The 21,140-nt window shown below is 43.9% G+C and overlaps 4 protein-coding genes across 6 annotated transcripts; 1 reads left to right on the top strand and 3 right to left on the bottom strand.

Annotated features, from left to right (window-relative positions):
- Positions 1 to 452: 452 nt before the first annotated feature.
- On the bottom strand, positions 453 to 3,202 carry LOC124463036 (PDZ and LIM domain protein 2-like). The gene is made up of 7 exons (XM_047014726.1): positions 3,032 to 3,202; positions 2,787 to 2,938; positions 2,610 to 2,682; positions 2,329 to 2,489; positions 1,902 to 2,035; positions 1,654 to 1,768; positions 453 to 1,506 (listed from the first exon to the last, which is right to left on the bottom strand). The coding sequence occupies exons 1-7, from the start codon at positions 3,122 to 3,124 to the stop codon at positions 1,347 to 1,349; spliced, it is 888 nt and encodes a 295-aa protein (XP_046870682.1). The 5' UTR covers positions 3,125 to 3,202; the 3' UTR covers positions 453 to 1,346.
- A 1,205-nt stretch (positions 3,203 to 4,407) lies between these two features.
- On the bottom strand, positions 4,408 to 10,073 carry rnf180b (ring finger protein 180b). 3 transcript variants are annotated; one of them, XM_047014711.1, is made up of 8 exons: positions 9,956 to 10,073; positions 9,065 to 9,152; positions 8,666 to 8,758; positions 8,411 to 8,503; positions 7,039 to 8,001; positions 5,733 to 5,934; positions 5,461 to 5,586; positions 4,408 to 5,242 (listed from the first exon to the last, which is right to left on the bottom strand). In XM_047014711.1, exons 4-8 carry the CDS (start codon positions 8,444 to 8,446, stop codon positions 5,049 to 5,051), a joined length of 1,521 nt encoding a protein of 506 aa, XP_046870667.1. In that variant the 5' UTR covers positions 8,447 to 8,503; positions 8,666 to 8,758; positions 9,065 to 9,152; positions 9,956 to 10,073; the 3' UTR covers positions 4,408 to 5,048. The 3 variants fall into 3 exon arrangements, with proteins under 3 accessions (XP_046870667.1, XP_046870668.1, XP_046870666.1); XM_047014712.1 differs by having other exon boundaries at positions 8,666 to 8,755; XM_047014710.1 differs by lacking the exon at positions 8,666 to 8,758.
- Positions 10,074 to 12,170: 2,097 nt separating this feature from the next.
- htr1ab (5-hydroxytryptamine (serotonin) receptor 1A b) lies at positions 12,171 to 13,882 on the top strand. The gene has a single exon (XM_047014720.1). It carries the CDS (start codon positions 12,329 to 12,331, stop codon positions 13,580 to 13,582), a length of 1,254 nt encoding a protein of 417 aa, XP_046870676.1. The 5' UTR covers positions 12,171 to 12,328; the 3' UTR covers positions 13,583 to 13,882.
- A 5,049-nt stretch (positions 13,883 to 18,931) lies between these two features.
- On the bottom strand, positions 18,932 to 20,053 carry LOC124463041 (proline-rich protein 12). Its single transcript, XM_047014733.1, has 2 exons — positions 19,958 to 20,053; positions 18,932 to 19,861 (listed from the first exon to the last, which is right to left on the bottom strand). Exon 2 carries the CDS (start codon positions 19,694 to 19,696, stop codon positions 18,932 to 18,934), a length of 765 nt encoding a protein of 254 aa, XP_046870689.1. The 5' UTR covers positions 19,697 to 19,861; positions 19,958 to 20,053.
- Between the last annotated feature and the right edge of the window lie 1,087 nt (positions 20,054 to 21,140).

Below are 21,140 nucleotides of genomic sequence, written 5' to 3'. Positions count from 1 at the left end.
TGCATTGTGGACTAGACATACTTAAATCTGCCTGGCAGGTGCCATATTTGGTGAACCATCCACTGACGAACTGACCCATGGTTTGCTGGTATCCATTAAACACAATTATTACAAATGCCACCGCATATCTGCACTAGGCTACCTCCAATACACATACACACAACCACACACACACACACGCACTCACACACACACACGCACCCACACACACGCACACACACACACACTTCTGTGTTGTTCACACAGAAGCGGTATACTTAGCCCTGCATTTACTGTGGCCACAGAAAGTACATTTCTCTTATACATATGGCTCTTTCCATTCATGTATTGATTTGCTTCACCATGAGGATGTCTAAAGTATCTAAAGAACATATCTCACTCGCCTCCCAACTGAAGAACTAACCACTTGTCTGACACAATGTCTGTCTAATACAAATAGCATGTCAGCCATGTTTTAAGACAGTCCACACCCTGTTGTTGTTTATTGTTTGGGTCCAGTTACACATCATCAAACAAGCCATTTTTCTGTAGCTTTTGCAGACAGTGCGTAAAGGCTGACCCCTACTGCACATAATGGGGAATTTCACATTTTCAAATGCCAAGAGGTCTCTCAGCGATGGCTGTTGAAAAAACCTAAGCAAAGAAGAATGACACCACGCCATATGTCCTTATGGATCTGTAGAAGCACGTCCCATAAAAGTGCATAGGTTCCTGTCTATGTTGAAAATGCCATTGTAGGCTGGAGGAAACCCCTGCCCCCACCTCTCATATGCTAAAGACTGGAGTTGCTGAACAGAGTCTTTGCCTGACTGCTCGCTGTTGCATTTGTGGTCATGTGTTGATAAGCAAAGGTCAACATGTGGTCTCATTGGTTTTTCTATAGATAATAATTGGGTATAAAGGGAATTGTGAAGCATTGTTCTGTAGATTCTTGATCTCCTGAGGGCTTTTCATCAGCTCTGGCTTCTCCCACTCCTTGTCCTTGCTCACCTCTTACTCTTTCTCCCTCTGATTTCCAATAATCATGGTAGAATAGGTAAGATTTCAAACCTTCACTTTATAATATGTTTGCTTTGTAATTTATTTAATTAATGTTCAATGTTAATAAACATTAATTTAATTGAACTTTACTTTGACCTTTCTTGCTCCAATTTAACCTATAGAGTCAAATAAACACAATTCCACTATTTGGTTAATGTTAATACATTGTCCAGTTCCCCCCTCTTCCATTAAACCTAGGGGAATCGTTTTGGTCGTTTGGCCAATTGAAAAACCCTCACCATGTATCTTCTGTACTCATGTAATCACATCAGACATTCGGCCTCCGTTCCTGTTGGTTCCTCGGCTCATCTGGGACTCTGATGCCTCTGAGAGGCATGTTTCCCACAGTAGAGATGCTCTCCTACCCAGAAGTGCCCCCTCTTCAGCAGAGTCAGTCCACAGTCCTGACACGTGTAGCATTCCTGATGCCGATAGCGCCCCTCGCTGATCTTAATGGCTTGCGTGCTGCAGAGGCAGAAAGGGAGAGAGACTCCATCACCACGAAGGTTGTGGACAGGGCGGCCATTTATAAAAGGATGCAGCTAAAAGCTACGCCAGAGCGGTGTGGGTGCAGACAAGTTCACGTTAAAATGAATGAAACGTCCAACGTACACAATCCGAGTGCCGCAGCTTTCACATGAGCGGAACGGCCGCACTCTGAAAAAGGGGAGGTTGCTGGGCGGCAGTGTTGAGGAGGGCGTCATGTCTTGAGGTCTCGGGCTTGATTCTGAAAAGAGAGAAATTAAAAAGCAGGGCAACTGGCCTAGTCAATGGCGGCCATGACTTTTATTTGGGCCCCAATTCTTTCAGCTGTCCTTTAAACCCCTCAACAAGTGCAGATTGTGGAGTGAGGGTCTTACTTCCATAGTCTCGCTCCAGCACTTCCTGTATCAGGTTGAAGGTGTTGGATTGGCGAGGGGCCGTGTCTCTTAGTCTGCTACCCTTAAAGACCTCCAAAGTCAGAAGTGGAGACGTCTGTCTGGGGCTATCGCAGCTGAGACCATGCCAGAGAGAAAAGTGCTATTACGGCCTGCTTCTATCTTATGTATTATACAGTAGCATGTCATGTAATCTGTACAGGAAATCCACCATAATAACATGGAGATGTTTCATGCATTGGCATTTGTAATGGTATATGTAAGGTTCTGCACATTTTACTTGACATTAGTGTTGTGTCCTTGAAATGATTTTTGCGGTATACCTGTACTTTGTGAGAGATTAAAATGGCCACTAAAGGACAGAAATGTCAATCAAACCAAACGAAATCCTGAAGGAAGCAGGTGTCACCTCTGAGTTTTTTCATGTTGGCCCCCAGTCTTCAAAGTCTTTCTGACTGGGGAGTTCAGAGCTGGCAGGACTCTCTGTTTCACAACTGTGGGGGTGCACTGGGCATTCCCCATGTTTGTGAATCCATCTCGGCTGACTTCTGACACTTTTTGCGCAAACATCTGTAAACAGTGATTCAAGGTTCTGCTTTTAAGACATCCCTATTTTCCTTCATAGAAAAAAGGCAGAGGTCATTGGATGAAAATAGCACATTCGTAAATCCCTAAAAAACAAGAACCAACCTGTTTTTGACAGGCTGGCTTTTGTGGAGGTACTGCGACACTTTGTGGCTGCCTAAAGATGGCTGCATTTGGTCTGGAAAGGATTACAGAACAAGTATAACACAGGTACATACTCATCTGGTTCAAAGACCTTTTCCCTCTGTCCACATGCTGAATACCTAGGTCTCGTCACAGTACCTTTCTATAAGCAGCATCAGCAAGGTTCTTGAGTTCTTGATGTTGTCATAAGCTTGTACGTGAAGCATCCTTGCTGCGCTCTCTCCATTGATCTCCACTATCACATCACCCACACGTAAACTGGCCAGTTCTGCCTTGCTGGACACATTCACCTGCAGTCACACATACAGTATTTCAGTAAACAAGATCATAAAAAATTAAAAATAAAAAGTTTAGTTGATTCAAATTGGTCTTTTTGTAGCTACCTTAGAGATGGTCAGAACCCTCCGGAAGTCCAAGCCCCCGGAGAGACGGAAGCCCCACGGCGGAGGTCCGGTTAGAGTGACCAATGACGTCATCCGGACCGCGGCCTCCAGATCACCACCACGGAGATGCGAGGGAAGACTATGGAGTTTACCTTCACGCGCTGCAGCCTTTCGACCTCTGCAGCGTGAACTTGCTCGGAGCCTGCCTGGTCGAGGTAGCCCACATGTTCATGTGAGATAGGAAACCTCCGCCCAGGAACATCTATTTATAATGTTCTTCAAGATCTAATCTCCGTTTCTCAGTAGACCTACTGTGTAACATAGCTTATGAAGTCCTTTGGTCATTTTGCTGCATTCCCTCTGCGTGTTCCGTCTATTTCTCATTAGTACCACGACAACTGAAAAACAATCCCATTCCAATATACTTAACAATACAATGACTTAATCGTACCTGGTATCCTCTGCAGTGCCCAGGGAAGCCTGGATGACAAGACAAATATAGTAAGACTAATTGTCTCCAGGCCTTGAATTGAAAGACACCCTTGAGCCAATTAGCCAACTGACGCACAAGGGCATTGCCGTGTATTCTAGGCTTTTGGCTCCACTCAAGTTCAAGTCTTTTATTGTCAGATGCACAGAACAACACAAGGTCAGACTGGGCATTGAAATTCTTAGGACAACGCAAACACCTGGCATAACATAACACTCATTGTTCTGTCGACCACGGACTGACGGACAGACTTAGAAACAGACAGATGGACGAAGGGGAGGCAACGTGTTCATTGATGGTATAAATGATTGTACAAAGTTGTAGCTTACCTCGTACCTGCTGCACACTACAATACAACAACACATTCAGTAAGCATTCAAATGTTGTATTTTCTATTCATATCTAAATGATGTTTTAGCGGAACACAACTGTATATGTTGTGCATAGATTACGTGTTATTTGTTGGCTAATTTCCAGTAACATTCAGTAGTTTCACTGCTTTTGAACTGAGTTCTTTTTTTTTGTATAGCCTTCAATTAGAAGACTTTGTTGAATTATGTTTATAGAATCATACAACAACACTGCAAGTCATGAACCATTGACTAGGCATTTGTTTCCTTTAGAGGCAGAGAAGCAGAGAAGCAGACAGGAGCAGCCCTCTTGTTTCCTTGTGAATCTAAGGCCTTCTGTTAGATGTGATGCTTTGGATATCAGACCAGCTCAAGAGAGCTCTCCTGTTTCATTCTGGGTTCCAGAGTCACAAGAATGTTTGAAAGAGCTTCTAACCGTAGGGGCCGCTGAAGAAGAAAAGTGTGAGTCACAATAACTTTAATATTGTCTGAACACCAATAAACCCTGAAATGAATCGGCCCTTAGATTAATTAAGTAAAGTTCATACTTTATTTATTTTAGATGCATAATGAAAACAATGAAAAATCTCATGTGAATCATCTGCACTTTCTGTTTCCAACATACAAATAGACAAATCAAAATAGGGTATTCCTAATAAAATGCAGAATTAAATATTTACATGCTTATGCTAAATAAGATCAATGTCCTGGTTGATTACATGAAATTAAACATCACATATTCAATTTCACAAAAAGTCCACTATCCATATTGAATGAGAGGCTAAAGCAGAAACCTTCAAATGGATAATTATCAGGTTACCAACAGTATTCATACTTCAAACTATTCAGGCTGACTAGCTGTTCATACAGTAGCTGTGAAACCTCACCTTTCTATCTTTACACCTTTAATGTTATTCAATGAATGTAATTAAAATGGAAGATATCCCTGAATGCAAGCCAATGGAAGACATACCTCCCATATAAGCGGCTTTAAAGCGGGCTTTACAGCCCACCCACCCCCCCCCCTCACACTTTCTGAACCTTAATCCCTATTCGAGCCATCGAAACAAAATACTTTCACCTACTTTTGGCCAGCACACACACACGCACATATTCTTCAGAACCCTCCAGAAGATTGACCCCATCTAGTTTACCAGAAGGCTGTGTTTGTCGGTGCTCAGGAGAAGAAGAAGTAGGCCAGGAACCCGAGGACGAGCAGGGCCAGGATCCAGTTGGCAGAGTGGATGTAGATGATGACCAGGTCGATGTCAAAGAGCCAGCCCCTCATGTCGGCAAGGTCCAGGGCGTCTAAGGTGAAGCCCGCGGGAGCAAAGTGCCACCTTCTGTCTGCCACTGCCTGTCTCTGGTACCCTGTGTGTGTGTGTGTGTGTGTGGGGGGGGGGGGGGTAAGAGTCAAGTTTCGAATAAAGCAGGGAGATGGAGCTACTGTTGAGAATATTACTGTAGCTAATAAATGGCCCAACTCTTACATTGACACAAAGGCATATTTAAGTGTGAGGCTCAAGGGGGGGGGGGGGGGGGGGGGGGGCGATATTTAGTGAATGGAAAGCTCGCTGCGTTCATCTCACCCCAGAAGATACGGAAGCGCTTCCTGCAGTTGGGCAGGGGCCATTTTGCACACGTGGCTTTCTGGAAGTTCTGTTTCCGGGTGTGGTAGACCTTCGGGAAGAAGGTCTTTGCTGATTGGTTGAGCTCTGAGGGCAAAGGGTGACAAGAAAAAACGATAAAAAAAAATGTATGTCGATTTGCGGAGTGCATTTCTGTAGTATTACAAGTAAGACAAAGCTAAGGTGTGTGAATGCTTTGCGTAGGGGGGGGGGCACGAGCGGCGCGGCCTCACCTTTCTGGAAGAGCGTGTGTGTGATGAGGGTGCGGCAGAGGGGGCAGGGGGTGCTGGCGGGCCGGCTCTTGGCCAGCGTGCGGAGGCAAGGCTCGCAGAACACGTGGCCACAGGGATGGCAGCTGAACGGGCTGTAGTACACGTCCAGGCACACTGCACAGGTGTAGCCCTCACGGTCCTCCTCCTCGTCGCCCGACACGCTCTGACACACAGCACGACTATTAGTACACGGCCAGCGTGAGGAGAACACAACCAGGCAGGGTCTCCGCCGACACACGTATTGCCAAGTGTGGATTTATTACCGCTACTCTTGTACCTTCTGAACTACGACAAGGTCTTTAAAAGGGAAATCCTTGAGAGATCCGAGCTCGACGGCGTTCAAGTTTAATCTTGCGCGGCCGATTGTGTGTCATAGGCTTTCGTTTGCTTGTTCTGCGTCGGTGAGCACCACTCCAGTCAACCGGTGGAGTGTCATGGTGAAGGAGCATGAGACAGTGGAGAATCCTTGAAGTGGTGGCTTCACAGGATCCTCTTTTCTCCAGGAAAGAGAGCGACACGAGGGGAGAAGAATACTCCTCGACAGCAAACCCATTGAAAACAATTAGCCTTGTCGTTGCAGTGGTAGACCAGGTCGCCGGTAAACCATGAAATTAACATGTGGCCTACTGCAGACTGTATGAACCAAACCTCAAAGGCACCCAACATTCCCCTCTCAATGATTATCCACCCATAGCCATGACATAGCTACAGGCTCAGTATCCAGTATTCCTGAATAGCTGCATTAATCTTTGCATCCCAACACGACAGGCCAGGCACCCAGGCCAGATCATCCTGTCTCTATTCGCTTGGTCAGCTCCCAGAATCACATTCCTAACCCTAACCCATGGCTGAAAGGCAGTTGGTCTACGATTTCAAACCCCAACCACCTCTGTTCTACATCACCACCATGTGGACATGTGGTGCATATATGACTGAGGCCAATGTCTGACTCCATGATGTCTGCATTAGCTTTGTTGAGGGATTCATTGTATTTTCAAACAACCTTCTGACAGACTCATATTAAGAAAAACTCAATTTATTTGTTATCATTTTTGTAAATAGGACCTACAGTATTTTGGCTACATGTCAAAATACTGCCTAGGAAACCTTCCCTTCTGGTTCATGGTTGAAATCCATCAAACATACGGCGTTACATGTTCTACAAAGGTGGACACGATCTACCCAGACTGTCACTTTCCAGAGAGCTCCTCTCACCAACCATCGGTAGGCCAGCCAATCTCACCTACTTGTATTCCCCATGACTCACCTGATCCTTCTCCAGCTGACTGTGGATCCAGAGCTCCCTCCTCCTCTGCTTCCTCCTCTGGCTCTTCTGACGGTTCTTCTCCCTCTTGCTCAGCCTCGTCGGGCCTGGAGAGGCCGTGGACACGGGGGGGTTCTGAGCCTGGAGCTCCCTGGAGGATCCCTGCCCCTCCCGGGGCTCCTCCTCCTCCTCCTCTCTCTCCCGCTGTCGCTCTGTGCTCGGGGGGCCGACCGCGGCTCCTCTCGGGGAGACGGGAGGAGAACCGGGTGCCTCTGGAACCGGGGCTATGCGCTCTGGGGTCGGCCCTCTGGCATGTGGCTGCTCACAAGTCTGGGGCTCCTCTGTGTGGAGCTCCGGTCTTCTCTCTCTAGAGACAGGCAACAGGCGAGGAGCACTAGGTGGCCTGTCAACAATGTCGAGAAGTTGGGTGGTGTTGATTACTTGAGAAGAATGGGGTGATTGTTCCCTCCAACGTCTCAGCTGCCCTTCGATATTATCCATGGGGCTGGACTGGGAGAGACCTAAAGTGCTACTGGATGTCTCCACCTCTGACCTGCTCCTCACATTTGAAAAGAGGCCCTTCTTTAGTGGGAGGGTAAAGGGATCGCTGGGATGAACTCTCGGGGCCACTTGGCTGTCCGTGAATTGGTCAAGGGCATTGAGGTGGGTCGCGATTGGTCGGCTCTCCAGGTTGAGGCGGGGGAAAGAAGCGCAGCAGAACTGGGAGCTCGGTTGAGAGTGTGACCCCCCCGGTTCAGCGTGCGGGCACCCCCGTCCTCCCCCCGCCCTCGCCGTCCGTGTCCTGGCCACGTGGAGGGAATGTTTGTGATCGTGGTCCACCCGACTCTTGTTGAGGTGCACGGTGATCTCTTGACCACACGGGCATTTCGTCTGATTGATAAAATTAAAGCCCCCCAGTCGAGCACCGCAACTCTGGCAGTTCAGCCGTCCTACTGTCCACTGGGCCTGTGGAGAGAGAGGATATCAGGGAGGATTAAAACATCGCATAGTCCTCGCAGTAGCCATGGCTGGGTGGGCACATGGAAAAAGAGCACAGAAAAGCCTATTTCAGACCTCAAGCGGGTAAGGGCATTGTAATGACAGCGGGGTGATTTCATGCAGAACACCAACAAATGAAGTACCTCCAACAGGGGATACATCTAACAGAAATGTGCATACAAGTTACTGAATTTACTGATTTAAAAAAATTAAACTACAGTCACCTAAGCTAAGTTCATGTACATTTTCCATTAAATAAAGTTTCATTGGTAAAGTAATGCATTAGAACATAGATACATATTGAACACAAAGGCATACTGATAAACCAGGTAAACCCCCCCCCCCCCCACACACACACACACACACACTCTCTTACCTGGTACACGGATGTCAGTATCCACTCAGGTAGCATTTCAACGTTCACATGCCAGACACTGCACGTGGCTTCAGTGCTGTAATCTGTCGCTATCTGATAGGAGACAGAAGACCCGTCTTCACTAACTTAGATTGGTTGTTTCAGAACAATGTGACGTCAAACCTATAACATTTGGACTAACACGCAAACACATAAAGATGAATATAAACCAGTGATCAAATGGGTTGTGCCACATATCTGTATTATTTCCCTAACCTGATTGGGATAATCTATTTAACACCACTAAGTGTTATGGTCCACTAAGATCCAGTCCAAGATTCTTGTTCTGGGTCAAATCTGGTGTATCTGCTAAAAGGCAGATGATTAAGAGACAGAAGGTTAAAGAAAGTTCAGGATTCAGATAGCACTGGACATTGTACCTGAACAACATCTGAGTGTCTTCTCAAGGGCAATATACCTGAAGGCTTAACCTACTCTGATTCTGTGTCGTTTTTCCTGTAAATCACACTTAATAGTCCCAATGAACAGGGCAATTCGTAGGCTGGTGTAGGCTAATACAACACAATGTTGTAGTAAATAAAGATCCAAGGCAGGGCTGGCTATACAGCTTCAGGAAGCTAAATATGATTCACTATTTGGAAAACAGTCACCCACCGGATACAGGCATGTTGAGTCTATGTAGCTTTTACGACATTTTCGGCACCGTAGCATTGCTACATTCCCCGGACTTTCCATAGATATTCTGTGGTAGGCAGATGAAGATGGCAAGACATGAGCATGGCATACTGTACAGAACTGTGTCTGTTGTTTCAGACCAACAGTCAAGACAGATAATTGAACGTGTGTGATAAACTGGCATCACTGATAGGTAGTTCCAAATATTAAGGTCATCAGAATAACGGATGTTCAGTGGGGATTCATAAATATATATACAGCCCTAAAAACAACATTGGTGGCTTTCGCCTCGTCCAAAATAACTATTATGACAGGTTTTGCATGAATTCCAAGACTAGCTAACATGTCTGTCCTTTTGAACCTGCATTCAGGCTAGCAAAATATGTCATGATTAGTCTAGTGTTTGGTTACGTAAATCTAGATTCTGAAACTGTACAGTAACAAGCATTGCATTAGCATTAGCTACTAATCTACCACTTCAAGTCGCTAATAGAGCAGCAAACATGACAAAGTAACGATTTCCCACATGCATACCTAGCTGGCTGATCTAGCGATTAGGTTTAAACTAATTGGTCGGTCAGCTAGTCTATAACAATTCAAATAAGCTAGCTAGCTCGGTAGCTAACTGAGCCAAAGAGTTTTGTTTAAGTTTAAGTTATTTGTCACTAAGTTTAAGTTATTTGACTGAGCTGAGTACAAAGTGGCAGTGCTGGTCAGCTCGTGTTGTTGTTGTGGTACTAACATAGCCATGTGGTCAACCCACCAGACTGACTAATAAACATGAATAAAGACAACTCTATTTCAAGTAGATAAAAAACACTTATGATAGGTAGAATGTCAGTAACGGGAATATACAGTATCTTACTGTACCTGAGATTTAGAAACCCAAATTGCCACCGACACTGTAGCAAAAATCGCTGATTTAACAAAAGTAAGTCGGTGGGTTGTACTCGGAGTTCAGGGACAATTACATCATTGGTTATTGACGGGCAAGCAACAGTAGCCTACGGAAAGGCAAATAACCCAAACAGAGCTGAATGTCTAGCGCAGCAAAAACAGCGGTCTAGACATTCAGCTTTGGGTTATATATATGTGGAGTCAAATTAAGGTCAATAATATTTAGCATTCAGATAAATAGTTTTGCATCCGTAGAAATAGTTTTTGCATCTGTAGAAATAGTTTTGAATCCGTAAAAAAGTTTTATTATGCGGAATATTTTTTACCAACTCTTTTTACGGATGCAAAACTATTTCTGCGGATGCAAACCTTTTTCTACGGGTGCAAAACTTTTTTTGCGGATGCAAATCTTTTTCTACGGATGCAAAAGGATTTTTCTATGAATGAAGAATATTAATGACCCTAATTTGACTCCATAATATGATCACAAGTTCCTAACAGCAAGACCACTGAAATATATAGTTCAACAACCACATTCAACAACCATTTGCTGATTTCTTAAATCCGTTAAACATTATTTGTATGTAGACAAACATTTGTAGGCTACATGTACCTGTTGACAGGCTACCTGTCCTTATCAAAATGAATACAAAAGTAGGCTATTTTATGTTGTTTTGGTACAGGACAAATTAGGCTATGTGTGAAAATATGTTTTCATAAAATTACACAGAATGATCATTGGAATTTGAAAAAGGCCTAAAGGGGTTAGCAAAACTACATCCAAAAACATGTTAATCCATGAACATAACAAAGTGCACTGAGCTAAAGCACCGGTATATTGTATTTGCTGTTATCCAGCCAACATTCCATCGCTTTGAAAGAAACGGATTAAAACTATTGCCAGCTTTGTCGGTCAGTAACCTACCCTACTTCTCATATTTGAAATGCTGTCTAGATTACTACCAGCAAGACAATATTAAATGGAAACTTTAATTTCAGTACATTAACGCGCATGAACTCCAATTGTCATTAATGAACACTTGGAGAAAAAGAAAGTAGACGTACGCCAGATGGCAGCATTCTAACCTTTATGGAAGTGCTGTTGTAGATATGCAAGTGCCCAATAGTCAGCTGCAAATATGGATTGACCCCCCAAAACTCATATCAAAAGGTTTCTCAGTGGTTTACATTAGTATCAGATGTAGCCTACTTAAAAAATCCTAAAGGTTTACCAAAATGTTACTCTAAGAAAGGCTCAATTTTCAAAATGGTGGCCGTCAGGTCCTTTAAATGACCATTTTATTCTTCCTAGACCAGGAATACTGGTGCCTGGTACATGTTTTGGCCATGTAATATTCTACTGATCATATTTGCATGATAGATAAGTGATTACAAGTACAATTATAGGAGTTACATGACATAGGCTAAATTGTTTACATCGCTGGTTCACCCCAAACAAAGATAAAACCTTACAGTAATCTCACAAAATCATGTATTCCATAAGTATGTAATAATACCAGTGCAATTTAGATAAGTCCAATCGATTCATAGACCCAGAAAACATGGGATTGGACCCCAAGATTACTTGGCTAGGTCAAATAATAAAGGAGTTACGATATTTTAAGGGCTTCCAGCCCATCTTGGACGCAATCTTGAAAATTACACCTTTCTAGTGTTCAAACTTTGGTAAACTTTGTTATTAAGGACATTTAATACTACAAAAAATAGCTGAGAAACCTTTTGTTAGAATTTTGGTGTTAGCTTTTTCATATAGGCAGCCACCTACAATGGTGCAACAGCCACAACCTAAATTAAATCATTATTATGCTAAAGGAATGTTGGTCTCGTCGATTATTAGTTTAATAAATAAACATTTCTATAATCAATATCATGCATAGCCTACATTTGAGCCTAGTCTAACAAACAACTATTATACAAACATTAATGACCCTATGTAGGTTAGCCCATAACTAGACGTACGCTGGGAAAATTAACAAGATTGGTATAGCTGGTGTCTTGAGATTCTATCCAAACTTGTTGCTTCCAAAAGCAGAATATATTTGGATGCTTGTATGCGCACGCCCTCATCTACCAGACTGAGCGAGCGACCAAAGAGATTGAATTGACGTAGCCTATTTTCCATCGCCAGTATAAATATGCCCCCTGATTCGTCGACACTAGTCGACACATAGAGTTCAGAGCTTCCTGTTCATCTCTGTTCTGAGGCGAGGTGAATTACAGCTCAGATCACCATGCGCTCTGCAATAACTGGAGGTGTAGCTTTTTGCGCAGAGAAGCTTGATGTACGAAGTAACTGAGGACATTTAAAAAAAGCAAAGTTTCGTCATGGAGATGACAAACGACACAACAACCTTTTGGTTTTCAAATGGCAGTCTTGATAACTCAAACAAGACAAATGCCACCGAGGACATTGAACTAAGTTACCAAATCATCGCATCCTTTCTCCTGTCAGCTCTCATCTTATGTGCCATATTTGGGAACGCATGCGTTGTTGCCGCCATCGCTTTGGAGAGATCTCTTCAGAATGTCCAGAACTATCTAATCGGCTCTCTGGCGGTAACGGATCTGATGGTGTCTGTGTTAGTGCTCCCCATGGCAGCACTTTACCAGGTCTTAAACAGGTGGACTCTTGGGCAGGTACCGTGTGACATTTTTATCGCTTTAGATGTCTTGTGTTGCACATCATCCATTCTGCACCTGTGCGCCATCGCTTTGGACAGGTACTGGGCTATAACTGATCCCATTGCCTACATGAAGAAAAGGACCCCGAGAAGAGCGGCGATTCTTATTAGCGTGACTTGGCTGGTAGGCTTCTCAATATCTGTCCCACCCATGTTGATCATGCGGTCTCAGCCCATCGGTGAGACAGAGGAAAGGCCCGATCCCATGAAGTGCGAAATACGACAAGATACACCGTGGTACACCATCTATTCAACTTTTGGGGCATTTTACATTCCATTAATCCTTATGTTAGTTTTATATGGACGGATATTTAAAGCAGCCAGGTTTCGGATCAGGAGAACAGTGCGCAAAACAGAAAATAAGAAAGTATCTGACTCGTGTTTGGGGCTGTCTCCAGCTCTTTTTCACAAGAAGTCAAATGGAGAGCCTGGAAAATCCTGGAAAAGGAGTGTGGAACCCAAGCCGAATCCGTGCGTAAATGGCGCAGTCAAGCACGCGGAAGACGGCGAGTCGCTTGAGATAATAGAAGTTCACAGCAACGCAAAGAACAACCTGCCACTGCCTAATACACCGAATTCGGCTCCAATCTTTGAAAGTAGACACGAAAAGAACACAGAGGCAAAGAGAAAAATCGCCTTAGGGCGTGAGCGCAAGGCTGTGAAGACCCTGGGTATTATAATGGGAACTTTTATTTTCTGCTGGTTGCCGTTCTTTATCAGGGCGCTTGTTATGCCGTTTTGCAAAATGTCGTGCTACATGCCTTGGTGGCTGGGAGATATTATAAACTGGTTGGGGTATTCCAATTCCCTACTGAACCCCATAATTTACGCATATTTCAATAAAGACTTCCAAAGCGCTTTCAAGAAAATAATTAAGTGTCATTTCTGCAGACCATAAACTCACATTGTATATTAGTGTAAAATGTTGGATTCCTGGTTTATGTGTTCAGAATTAGTTCTGAAACTGTTTCTATTTCTGGTGCAATATTTTCAAAAAGGTTACGGTGCGTTAGTTTGGAAAAGTGGGGTCAGATGATTAAAACAGGATCAGCGCTTGATCATGAAGACAGAATAATAATGGTTACTATTATTATTATTATCATGTTAGCACCAAAATTGTCTGTGCGGAGGATACATCTGTAATTATTAAGTCTGACCGTTTATGCCCATGACAAACATTCTGCTTTGTAGTGATCAATAAACCATGCCATTTCAGAAAACTGCGTTTGTGTTGATATTCTTCAGAATGTGACAATGAAACCTGTAATACACTAAATACATGAATAAAGCAAACCGTTTTACCGTGTATAATTGGAAAGGTACGTTTGTAAATGCTATTTTAGATTTTTAACCTCAGAGGTTTGTCCCGATTCCATCCAAGTTGGACTGCATAGTTTAACCACCAGATAATAATGACTGTGCTTTAAGATTAAACGTATATTATAGGGCTAGCACTATAACGTGAAGAGCAACACAGTGTACTGGTAAATGTATATTAGACATACAGTATAATATATGTATTTACAGTGTGTGTAAGAGAGAGAGAGATAAATGTGAACAATAGAAGGTGAAGAAATTACATCAAATAGAGTGAGATAAACTAGAGAACCGAAATAAATGTTTTCAAATGTAGTTTAGAGTTTAGAGTTAGAGTTTAACTGCAGGATAACTGTTTTATTGATGCCACAGATAAACCTTTAGGCATAGCACTATGACTGTCTGAATAGTGGAGCCGAGGGCATGTATGCTGGTACATACTCATATGATGATATTTAATAGATATATTTGAATGCTAAACTATGCGTGTGTGTCAGTTTGCATGTGTCTGTGTGTGTGAGAGAGAAAGAGAGAGAAGGTGAGTCATGTAAATTATCTCAAATGGCGCAAGAGAACTCGAGAAGAGAAAGGAAGGATCTCAAATTGAGCTGTGTGCAGAGTAAATGCTTGGGATTTGATTACTGCCATTATCAAGATAGTCTTATTATGTTTCTGGAAGCCATGTGTCATCTAGTGCAGCATTAGCATAGCTACAAAGCTGTTCCATTTGCATGGAAGAAATCAATTAATCTCAACCTTCCACTTATCACAAAGATAAACAAAAACAACACAAGTACACAACATCTGTATTGATGTATTTGACTACCATCTAAAATGATATTAAATTGTTCTAGCTTTATACATCTACTAAAGTTCATCTAATACTATTGTATTGTAGTTTTTGTTGTTGTTGATTACTTACAGCTGCACATCTACATTTGGGTCCATTAACTACAACATGTCCAACAAATACTAGTCTGCAATGAAAACGTGACATTTCCTGCTGTGTCTTAAACATACATATACAAATACATATAACTGTATAAAAAGTTACCAGTGTTGACCAGAATCTCAAGCCGTTCTTAAAGCTAACTATATACAGTTACCCATGAGGCCGGGTTGGCAAAAAGCCTCTTAACGGAACCAAGGACGAAGAGCAGACACGTCGCCATAGCGACACCCGGGGGCTGCAAACCCTGGGTCTGAGGGGCAATTATCTGATCAAAGGCCAGATACAATAGAGGAATATAGAGAGGTCCTGCATGCAGGCCAACAGCTGGACCCACAACACCTTCCCAGAGGACCCCGCTGCTGTTTTGCCTCCCTGACTCCCAAACGCAAGGCCAGACCCCTGCCCCCCTGCCCTGCTCGCCCTCCCAATACCTGGTTTCAACCCACCTCCACCATTTCATCCATCCTACTTCATTGTTCACAAATAATATCCAGTGCTTGTCAGCTCCACAATGTTCTCTTTGAGTTGCAACAAGCACAGGTATAATTTCACAGCAAGTATGTTATGAGACCACCGCCTCCTCAGATTCCTGTGCAGTCTGTGTGTGTCTTAGTGAACACAGAGTGCACTTGGCAGTAATTCGCTGTGTGCGTTGGAGAAGGGGGAGATGGAGGAGGGGTAGTGGATTTCGTCCATGTTTGTTTGAGTTGCTCAGTGGTGTTCTGGGATCAGCCCTAGGTGGTCTTCTGTCAGAAACATTATGTTCCAGTGTCTCGAGTAAACTTGTGAAACACGAGAAATCCCTTGATTCTGTCTATCTATAGCTGTATTCCATTGGTTTTCTTTTGAATAACCGTCAGGATAAGGAATAAGAAGTGTAAGAAAAAGGTGGTTCTTTAGCTGAATCAAATTTGCATTGCAGGTTTTTCATTTTCATTACCTATATTTGCACTATACCTATTTGCATTACCTATATTTAAGCTTCTCAAACATGACTCACATCAGGTGCAATAATGTCCATACACTCAATCTACCACCAGAAAAAATACCTGAACATTTTCCTCTTGATCTGAAAGAGAAATGTTTCTCACTGGTTTTGTGAAACAATTGTCACGTATCACACATATCACAGCCTTTCTTTCACCAATCCCATTTCTCTCCTTCCCTTCTCACCCCATTTCTCTTTAATGACCCTCTCAACCCGCCCTGCCAGAGACGATCCCTACTGTACGCTGTCATCGGATGTGGCGCGAGGAAACGTACACGTGTGACATCAAACAGAGAATCTTTGTAGTGTTGCTGTTTGTACTTTCGGCAGGTGCTGTCACCCCCGCCCCCCACCGCCCCCCCCCCCCCCACCGCACCCCCCACCCCCATCTCAAACACCTGTGATCCTTACCAAAGATGATGACACAGACATGACAAACACTGCCAGGGGAGAGGGGCAATCACAGATGTTTTTACTTTTTACTTTTACTGCATTACAACATTTTCTGAACTCATTGAACTGATGCACTGATGCAAGTATTGTTATAGTTAGTACAGTAATCCCCGGCAAAACACTAGAGAGTTAGCAACACAGTGCTGTTGGTAGCAATGTTTTACACATTTCTTATTGTTACAAATAAGTCTTATTGTTTTACTCCAAGGTTTTCAACACTGTACTGTAGGTGAGGCTCACTACCAGAGCTTCAGCTCTGCTTTATTTGTAGGACCAGGAGGTTACTGCTACTTCCACTGTAAGTACATTCTTTTTAGTCTACATGTCGCTTCCGAAAGATGAAGAGCAGAAGAGCAGAACAGGAAGTCAAAAGAAGCATTTTTCACCAACAACCCAAGAGTTCATCAGTGTCCTGCCAAGTGTCATTGCCATTTCAAAGGGCACCGGTATATAGCTGTACAGTACACTAGGTGTCAGTGGAGGCGGAGTAGGATATTTGTCAGTAGTCGTTAAAGTGCCAATTAATTTGAAAAGGATGGAACAACGACAGTCTTGGCTTCTCACTGTAAGAAATACAACATTCAAAAAACGGATGCATTCAAAATTTAAATCCATCTAAAACATAGTTATTCACGTCCATTATAATGAGCAGAGTACATTCATTCAAATTCTTGACTTGTTAGACAAGCTCAGCTGGGTAGAAACCACAGAGGGTTCAGTTGTGGGGTGAACCCAGAGAGGAACGGCAGCTGCCCCCCCACTGTGAGCAGGTGGAGATGAAAAGGACTCTGTTTCTTAGCAAGAACACAATTCTTCTGTGAGAAGCAGTAGTGAAGGAAAATTACCTGTGCAGTTCAACACCCACGTCTCCCAGGTAATGAGAATCATGGGTTTGTAACATTTTCTAGTTTATTTCACTTTGTGCTTTTCCTCTCTGTCTGGCTTCAGAATCAGAATCAGAATCAGGTATCAGAATCAGAAATCAACAAACTGAGCACACACTCCCCTGAGGAAACAGAATGTCCATGGCTCGATTGCCGCTTACACAGATGTTGTGAGGATTCTTTCTTGTCATTTTAATATTTCATCACTAAATACTAATTAGCAATCAGAGTCTTAACTAAACATAGTTTCAGACTTAAACTGTTATTATTACCAAGGGTTCTGTTTTGAACTGTGAGGTCACACGGTGAGACTGAAGAGCATAATTGCAGGTTTGGACAACACAATCTCTCGCATCGCACAATAGTGACACCGAGGGTCCAGGACTATTGAGAGAGAATTACAAAATCATTTATTATGGTTTACTGCAGACACATGTTACAGTAATAAGTGGAGTGAAGTAATTATGAAGCACATTTCAGAAGCCTATGAGGAGTGAGTTTTACTCGGCCAGGCCTCGTGAGTTTTTGCTTGTCCTGATGAATTTACTAAGAATATGTTCTAATGAATTTTGTCATGAAACAGTCCACAGGTTTTCTTTAACATTTTACAAAGGCTTATGAATTAATTTCCCCCTCAAAATCACTGCAGATAAATGTCTGTCAGATAATCTTGCAACCATCCAGGCGTGCCTATCCAAATAACTGTAGTTATCGGTTGTTACAGCTCCTCTCTCTTTCAGTCCAGTTACTAACGAAGTGTGATGGTGGATTGGATTACTAAGCTTTTACTATGGCAACGACATTCTTGCAAGCAAAGTCAGAGATGGCGAAGGACTGGCACACTCTGAGCCAGAGGGCTTGTATTTTGCCAGGATTAATATCTATAGCTTGTTATGTACATTCTCAAAACGAAATGCCCATTTCACATGGATAAAAAAAGTTGGTTAAATTTAGTTCTGTGAGATGAAGAATCAATTTGACTAAAAGCAAGTTGAATACTACGTATTTTAAAGGAGCTCTGAATGCTTAGTGAGTGGTAAGTCACGCGTTTGAGATGAATCCTTTATGTGTATAAATATTTTGTCTCTGCACGGGTGTAATTGAAAAAGCTAAGGGCGGAAATAAGAAAAGGCAAGACGTTACGTAACCTAATGGGAGAAAGGAAAGACAGAGAGCGCATGAGACAGGGCGTTATCCAGCGATGGAAAACCAAGCCAGGAAATTTGGCCCATCAGAAGAACAACATACTCTCAGCTACAATACTGTGGTGGACAGAACATAACAATCAATGTTCAATCAAGGACATTAGGACTGAAAATAAGCAGATTACAGGATGGGTACGTTTTGCACAATTGACCCTAATGGATGCTTGATGTTCTTGTTTAATTGAATTGATTATCGCAACTGCAACCTATGCAACGTGATCTTCAACAGGCGTTTGAGGTTAACACTGGGAAATATTCAAAACACGGAACACTTGTGAATAAGTGTGAAGCATTGCAATCAACTCATCAGGATCGTTTTCATCATTCTCGAAAGACATGTCCCTACAGAGAACACCCACGAAGTCTCTCAAAACACTTGCTTAAGACTTCCTAGAACCATTGTTTTCATCCTGAGCGTCATCAAAGACACGCCCCGGCCGTGATCGCGTCAAAGGGCAGAGTGTTCAAACAGGATCACCTGTGTCTGGCTGAGGCTGGACAACCTGGATGGCCGAAAAGCTCCGATCCGCGAGTAGACCTCCGCGTCCGAGCCGGCGCCCCACGACAGGTGAGGGCTGGGAGGGGTGGTGTGTATGATGGGCAGGGGGAAAGGGAGAGCCACGAGGGGAGGCGTGGGGGGGAGAGGCGGCGGGGGGAGGACAGGGGGTGGAGGGAGGACGCGATGTGGAGGGGGAGGGAGAGTGGGAGGCTGGGAGGCCGGCGGCGGGGGTAGAGGGGTGACGGGAGCGTGTATCACTAGCTTTGGCGGCGGCTCCCCAGAGGGGGGCTCCGCGGCGGGGGGCGCCTGCCGTCGAGCGTCGCCGTTAACTGGCAGCTCCTGAGGCAGATCAGGGTTTTTAAAGGTGTAGGTGGCAGCGTGGCAAAAGCTGTAGTACTCCAGAGCGTCTCTGGTCCTCGCGAGCTTCAGCCTGTGTCGGAGCTGGAGGAGTCTGTACAGCAGCAGCAGGATGACCGCCCCAGCCAGGGACAGCAGCAGCACGACCAGCTTCACATCCAGGCTCCAGCAGCCCTGGCCCAGACCAGGGGCGCCACAGGGGGCTCTGGGGGCCACCGGCTGGGGGTAATCCTCCTTGCTGTTGACGATGTCCCGGCTCAGCAGGGGCTGGATGGTGTCTGGAGGTATGGGGTGACTGCTCCTCAGCGCGGGCTGTGGGGGGTTCTGTGGCAGAGGGAGGACCTTCTGCCCCTGCATAGCGCCCAGGGTGACCCCTTAGAAATGTGGGGCTCAGTTGAGCAGGGCTGCAGCTGCTGCTAGTGAGAGGCTTTCACCAGGTTGAAGAACAGGGACAAGGGTGACAAGCTTGAGCCTCCTAGCCGCCAGTCTCAAATGGCTTCATCTGCTTGGAAACGTCAAAAACTGTCAAACATTCAGGCATCCGTGAATTCAGGTGTGAAGGTTTAACAGAGTACCTTAATATTTAACATAAAAGAATACAAAATAAAACCAACTTACCCATGTTTCTAGTTTCTAGAATGTATGTTCTGAAGACTCAACTTGGACCTTAGATCTGTGGCTTTCCAGGGTGAAAACTCCACCCATGAGAGGAAGCCAGTGAAACCGCAGGAAACACTGCATTTCCTCAACACTAAACACGAGCAGCCAATTGGGCGATCCTTCCCATCTCCATGGTTACAGGAAACTGGTAAAGGATGTCTTTGCTGGAAGCTTTTGCTATTTTTTTCAAATTGTACTTACAGAGAGTGGGACAATTGTGCCACTTTCTCTCCTACAATCTCTCGCTCCCACATTCTCTCTCTCTCTCTTTCTCTCTCTCTCTATCTCTCTCTCTCTATCTCTCTCTTTCTCTCTCTAACACACACACACACACAGTTTGAAAATATTACATGTAACTGAGCAGGTCTACCTTTTCTGACTTGAACATGGTAAGTGGCTAATTTGCCATTTTGTAGACCTCAAGGCCAAACACTAAATGTTCTTTTGCACATTAACATGTTTTGACTATCCACATAAAGGAAGGAAATGTATTATGCATTATGATGATGTTATGTGTGAATGGTCCAATAATATGAGCATGTTGAGTCATTGCCTGAGGTCTTTGGTGATGCAGTTTTGTCACACAAAGTCCAGGCTTAAACAAAAAGCTAAATATTTGGAAAGGGATGACAATGGGTTTCAATGTTTACGGTAAAAGAAGCCCAAATTTACCACCAGTTTAGTGAGTGTACTTTTTGATTTGATTTATTTATTTATTGTTGGCCTCACTGAAAGCAAACCATTATCTGATTAAGCCTGCCTTCAACAGACAAACAAATGACCCTAGCTTGCCGAGAGACACCAGTTCAGACAGGCATCATGTCTCTTCTCATTCATCTGTTTTAATAACTCTCTATCCTGGCTGGGGAGGGACAAAAATACCCAAGTCTCACCATCCTCTGCTCACAAACAACATCCTGGCCACCCTGAAGCGGTGCACGCTGAAAAATCTCAGATCCAGGAGCAGGGATCATATTAAAAAGATCTCTTATCGTGGGGGTTATTGGCGGCAGTAGGGAGGGTGTTTAGCTGAGAAGACTGTTGGAAAACATAAATATTGGAAATAAATGACCTCTATAGCTGTAGAGAAAACAATCCCATCAAACGCTGAAGTGTCAAAATCTTTGTTCTGGGCCAGAGT

The sequence above is a fragment of the Hypomesus transpacificus genome, unplaced genomic scaffold, assembly GCF_021917145.1.
Source record: "Hypomesus transpacificus isolate Combined female unplaced genomic scaffold, fHypTra1 scaffold_27, whole genome shotgun sequence".
Classification (NCBI taxonomy): domain Eukaryota; kingdom Metazoa; phylum Chordata; class Actinopteri; order Osmeriformes; family Osmeridae; genus Hypomesus; species Hypomesus transpacificus.
This window is presented reverse-complemented; position numbering and strand designations above follow the sequence as displayed.